At 43.4% G+C, this 4079-nt stretch overlaps 1 protein-coding gene across 1 annotated transcript; it reads right to left on the bottom strand.

Moving 5' to 3' along the window:
* Nucleotides 1-1060: 1060 nt before the first annotated feature.
* On the bottom strand, nt 1061-3778 carry LOC118094070 (putative G protein-coupled receptor 148). Its single transcript, XM_088669769.1, has 2 exons — nt 3508-3778; nt 1061-2218 (listed from the first exon to the last, which is right to left on the bottom strand). Exon 2 carries the CDS (start codon nt 2193-2195, stop codon nt 1206-1208), a length of 990 nt encoding a protein of 329 aa, XP_088525895.1. The 5' UTR covers nt 2196-2218; nt 3508-3778; the 3' UTR covers nt 1061-1205.
* Nucleotides 3779-4079: the final 301 nt, after the last annotated feature.

Below are 4079 nucleotides of genomic sequence, written 5' to 3'. Positions count from 1 at the left end.
GGCGCAGAGTGGAGGCGGCGCCGGCCATGGCCCTCTGGCGGCGGTTGGGGTGCGCAGGGAGGAACGGGCCTGCTCTCTGCCTTCTCACGCTCTAGCCTGGCCGGCCAAGGAGCGCTGTGCTGCGCTCGCCACTCGCGGGACTAGACTGGAAGCGAGTGCGAACGTCGGAGCGCGCCCTCCCAGATTTTGCGCCCGGTGCAGCCGCCCCTCGCCCCGTGTCGTGAGCCGGCCGGCTTCCTTTCCGGCGGGTCAGCGCCCCCTAATGGCGGCCGCCTTCTCGTCGCGGCACGTGACCAGGCAACAAATCGCCCTTCTCGTCGCGGCACACCAGCCAGCGTCTCGCAGCACACTAGTGTGCCGCGGAACAGCGGTTGAAAAACGCTGTGCTAGTTGCATCCTTTGAAAGCTCCCTAGCTGCAAGAAACCTGGCTTGATGTTTCTGAAATTTGTTCCTATGCTGAACTGCTGAAATTTTCATGAACATGGATGATGGGGAAGTGTCTCCTAGTGCATCCTCTCCTCCTTCCACAAACCTCAGAGAGTGTGTTCCGGTTTTCAAACGTTCTTTTGGAAGCCAAGCATCCGACAGGGCTTCTGCTGCTTCCAATTGGCTGCAGGAGCTTCCTGCAGCCAATCAAGAAGCCACACTTTGGTTTCTGAATGTTTTGGAAGTCAAACGGACTTCCGGAACATATTCCGTTTGACTTCCCAGGTATGACTGTACTAGAGATTCTAGAGTGTACCATTTCTAGTAGCCTGTCTGGCAGTGCCTTACCCTCTCCCTTTTCCATGGTTTCCTTTGCTTGTGCTGTGTCTTTTCCACTAGTTACCCTTTAAACTTTAAAGCAAAGATATAGCACCCAAGGCTTCCAACTTTGCGGCTGAAAATCTGGTTTTAAAAATAATAGGTTGGTATATTCAGTTATGTGAGTTGAATTATTCCTTGATGTGTGATATGGTTTAATGAAGGCTAACAGTTTGAAACCACGAAGTGCAAGTAAATAAATAGGTACAGCTCCGGCGGGAAGGTAAACGGTGTTTCCGTGTGCTGCTCCGGTTCGCCAGAAGCAGCTTAGTCATGCTGGCCACATAACCCGGAAGCTGTACGCCGGCTCCCTCGGCCAGTAAAGCGAGATGAACACCGCAACCCCAGAGTTGTCCGCGACTGGACCTAATGGTCAGGGGTCTCTTTACCTCTCTATCTTTTAATGCTGACTTGAAAGTGCTTCTGCACTACACTGAGAAGTGGCCCATCCATTTGCTGAACCTTCTACCACCTGAAGTTGCGGTGGGTAGTTATTGTACTTTACTAAGAAGTTACTGTATTGATTTCTTTCTCGTCTCATACATATCTTGTCCAGAAGTTCTTTGTTCCGCAGCCCATAAACCACAGGGCTGAAGCTTTGTGCAAATAAGAAAACAACAAAAGCTCCAAATTTTATCTGAACGTGTTCCGATCCTTTTCCAATGGCTGTGAAGATTAAGGGTGGAAGAATATGTAAGCTCATTTGTACACCGTGAATAATGACTGTTTTTCTGGCCGCCTTATTTGAACAGTTAAAATGACCGCTGAGCTTTCCTTCTCTCCATAGGAGAAAATAAGCAGCTACCATGACGGCTGCAAGAAGCAAAATGAGAAGAATTCCGGTAATTTTGGCAAAATCACCACCCAGGATAGTTGGGCAAGAGAGCTCTGCTTCATATATGTCCCTCGGATCTCCTGCTGAACGTTCCACGATGATCAAGCATGCAGATTTGAGGATTGTTCCAATCCAAACACAAGCTATAGCTTTGCGTTTCACCAAGTGTACAAAGGCCAGGTATCTCAAAGGCCAGCAAACTGCTAAGCAAGTGTTAATTGCCATCAAAGCCAGCGTTACCAGCACTGTTTCTGTAATTGCTGTTTGTACTCCAAAGGTGATCCAGATCCAGAATTGTTGCACTTTAAATTTTTGTATCGCGTTGGACACCATGCCAGAACAACAGAATAAAGAGCAACAGAGAAGATGATGGCACAGGAGGAAGTATCTCACTTCCTTCACCATTTTAGAGTTCTGTCTCACAGTCTTGATTATTAATATAGTCAATGCAGTTATGAATATGAAGTTAGCCAAATAAAGGCCTCCTTTTACAACCACTAGCGTTTGTATTAAATCTGATTTGTTTGCTTGAGTTTCAGTTGTGGACACATTCATAATAGCCAAGTGTAGTTCTTGCCCTGGAAATAAACAAGCGATACATTTATAACAGTATTATAACAATATATTTCCAGCTATTTTTATGCAGTCTGATGGGGAAACCCAGCCAGATGGGTGGGGTATAAATAACAACAACAACATTTATACTATTTATACTATTATTATTATTTACATGAACAGGATCATAATCTATATCAGGCATCCCCAAACTGCGGCCCTCCAGATGTTTTGGCCTACAACTCCCATGATCCCTAGCTAACAGGACCAGTGGTCAGGGATGATGGGAATTGTAGTCCAAAACATCTGGAGGGCTGAAGTTTGGGGATGCCTGATCTATATGCACTGGAGCTTTGAGCCACTGTGGTGTCGTTGGTTACATTGCTGGAGTAGAATCTAGAAGACCAGGGTTCAAAACCCAACTCAGCACTAGGGATGCTGGAGAAATTTTATTCAGGATGCATTTGATGCTGAATTTTTCCAGTCCACACTTTCTGAAGGAACTAATCCTTTGAAATTTGCACTTATCCAAATTTTGCAGTGCCATTCTCCAACCAAACCCTGTTTACAAAATGGCATATACAGTATTAGGGGAAGTTTGCCTAAAAATGAGGCTATGGGGGGTGGGGGTGGAACAGCTTGCAAAAATGTGTACATTACCGTAGTCAAAACTGTATATTTAAAATGTGTTTATGAGGAGAAATTTGCCCTAAAATGTGATGAACTTTTAAGAGGATTTTAAAAGAAAAATATCTCTGAGCCACGAAGTTCATCAGTTGACTTCCTTAGTTAATTTTTCAGAAAGGGCCAAATGTCCATACTTTCTGTTTCCACTGAACAACTGAATCTTTTAAACTGGTATTTATTGCGCATTTGTTCCAATTGGTTTGCGGGGAGGTTATACGACAATGAACGTTCATCCTGATTGGCTTGCCCATCTCCAGCAAATCACCCAGAGATCCTGCATTACCTTCTGTCCATCCCTGGTTTATAACAATAGTCAGCGTGAGAAATGGAGAGCTGTCTGGCAATGCTCTCTATTACCCTGATTAATAGCATGTAATCTGAAACTAGGAGGTAGGTATACCAAATCCCCCAAATAGCACATCTGCTTCTCTTCTACTAGAAAACAGTGAGAATAGCACAATTAAAACAACAACTAGTAGTGTATGAGTGTTTATCATGCTAAATTAAATTGAGTGGAATCAATGTCATGACAGAGATTAGAAAACAGTTCTATACCACAGCAAATTTATAAATCCCAAGAGCTGGAATACATCACTTATTTAACTTCATTTCTCCCATATCTTACCTTTTCATGTTCTCCCTCTCCCATGAGTAGATTCTAAATTTGAAGATTATGACTTCTCAAGCTACAGTACCACATTCATCTAAGCATGATGATGTCTTCAAAACGCAGACTCTTCATGGCCCTTGATGTTTAATCCTAGTTTAGATGTTTAGCCGATCTTTAAAACGGTGCTTTTAACAGAACGCCAATTTCAATAGTTTACACTGATCTGGAAATGCACTGAAAATTTAGAGCTAGCTCACACTGCTTCTTTTTGTTCCACCGCATCTTACTGAAATGAAAAGAAGAAGGAAAACTAACTCTGAGATTATTAATTGTGAAACTAGAGGGAGGAAATAAAACAAAAAACCCCAAAGAAAACTTTCTCACATCTTCCACCAGCTATTTTGCATTTTCTTAGCAAGACCAGTCTCTAAATATCTATTTATTGCCTGGATCAATGCCTACATCGTCTACCTCAACCCCAAAATGCACAAAGTTCATGGAATATTAATTGAATGCAAGTTGATGATGTGTTCATAAAATAAAACACGAGACTTACTTTAGATTCTGAGCTATGTGGACACAAGAGA

The sequence above is a fragment of the Zootoca vivipara genome, chromosome 5, assembly GCF_965207765.1.
Source record: "Zootoca vivipara chromosome 5, rZooViv2.hap1.1, whole genome shotgun sequence".
Taxonomy (NCBI): Eukaryota; Metazoa; Chordata; class Lepidosauria; order Squamata; family Lacertidae; genus Zootoca; species Zootoca vivipara.
The sequence above is the reverse complement of the archived record's forward strand: the minus strand, read 5'-3'. Positions and strand labels throughout refer to the sequence as shown.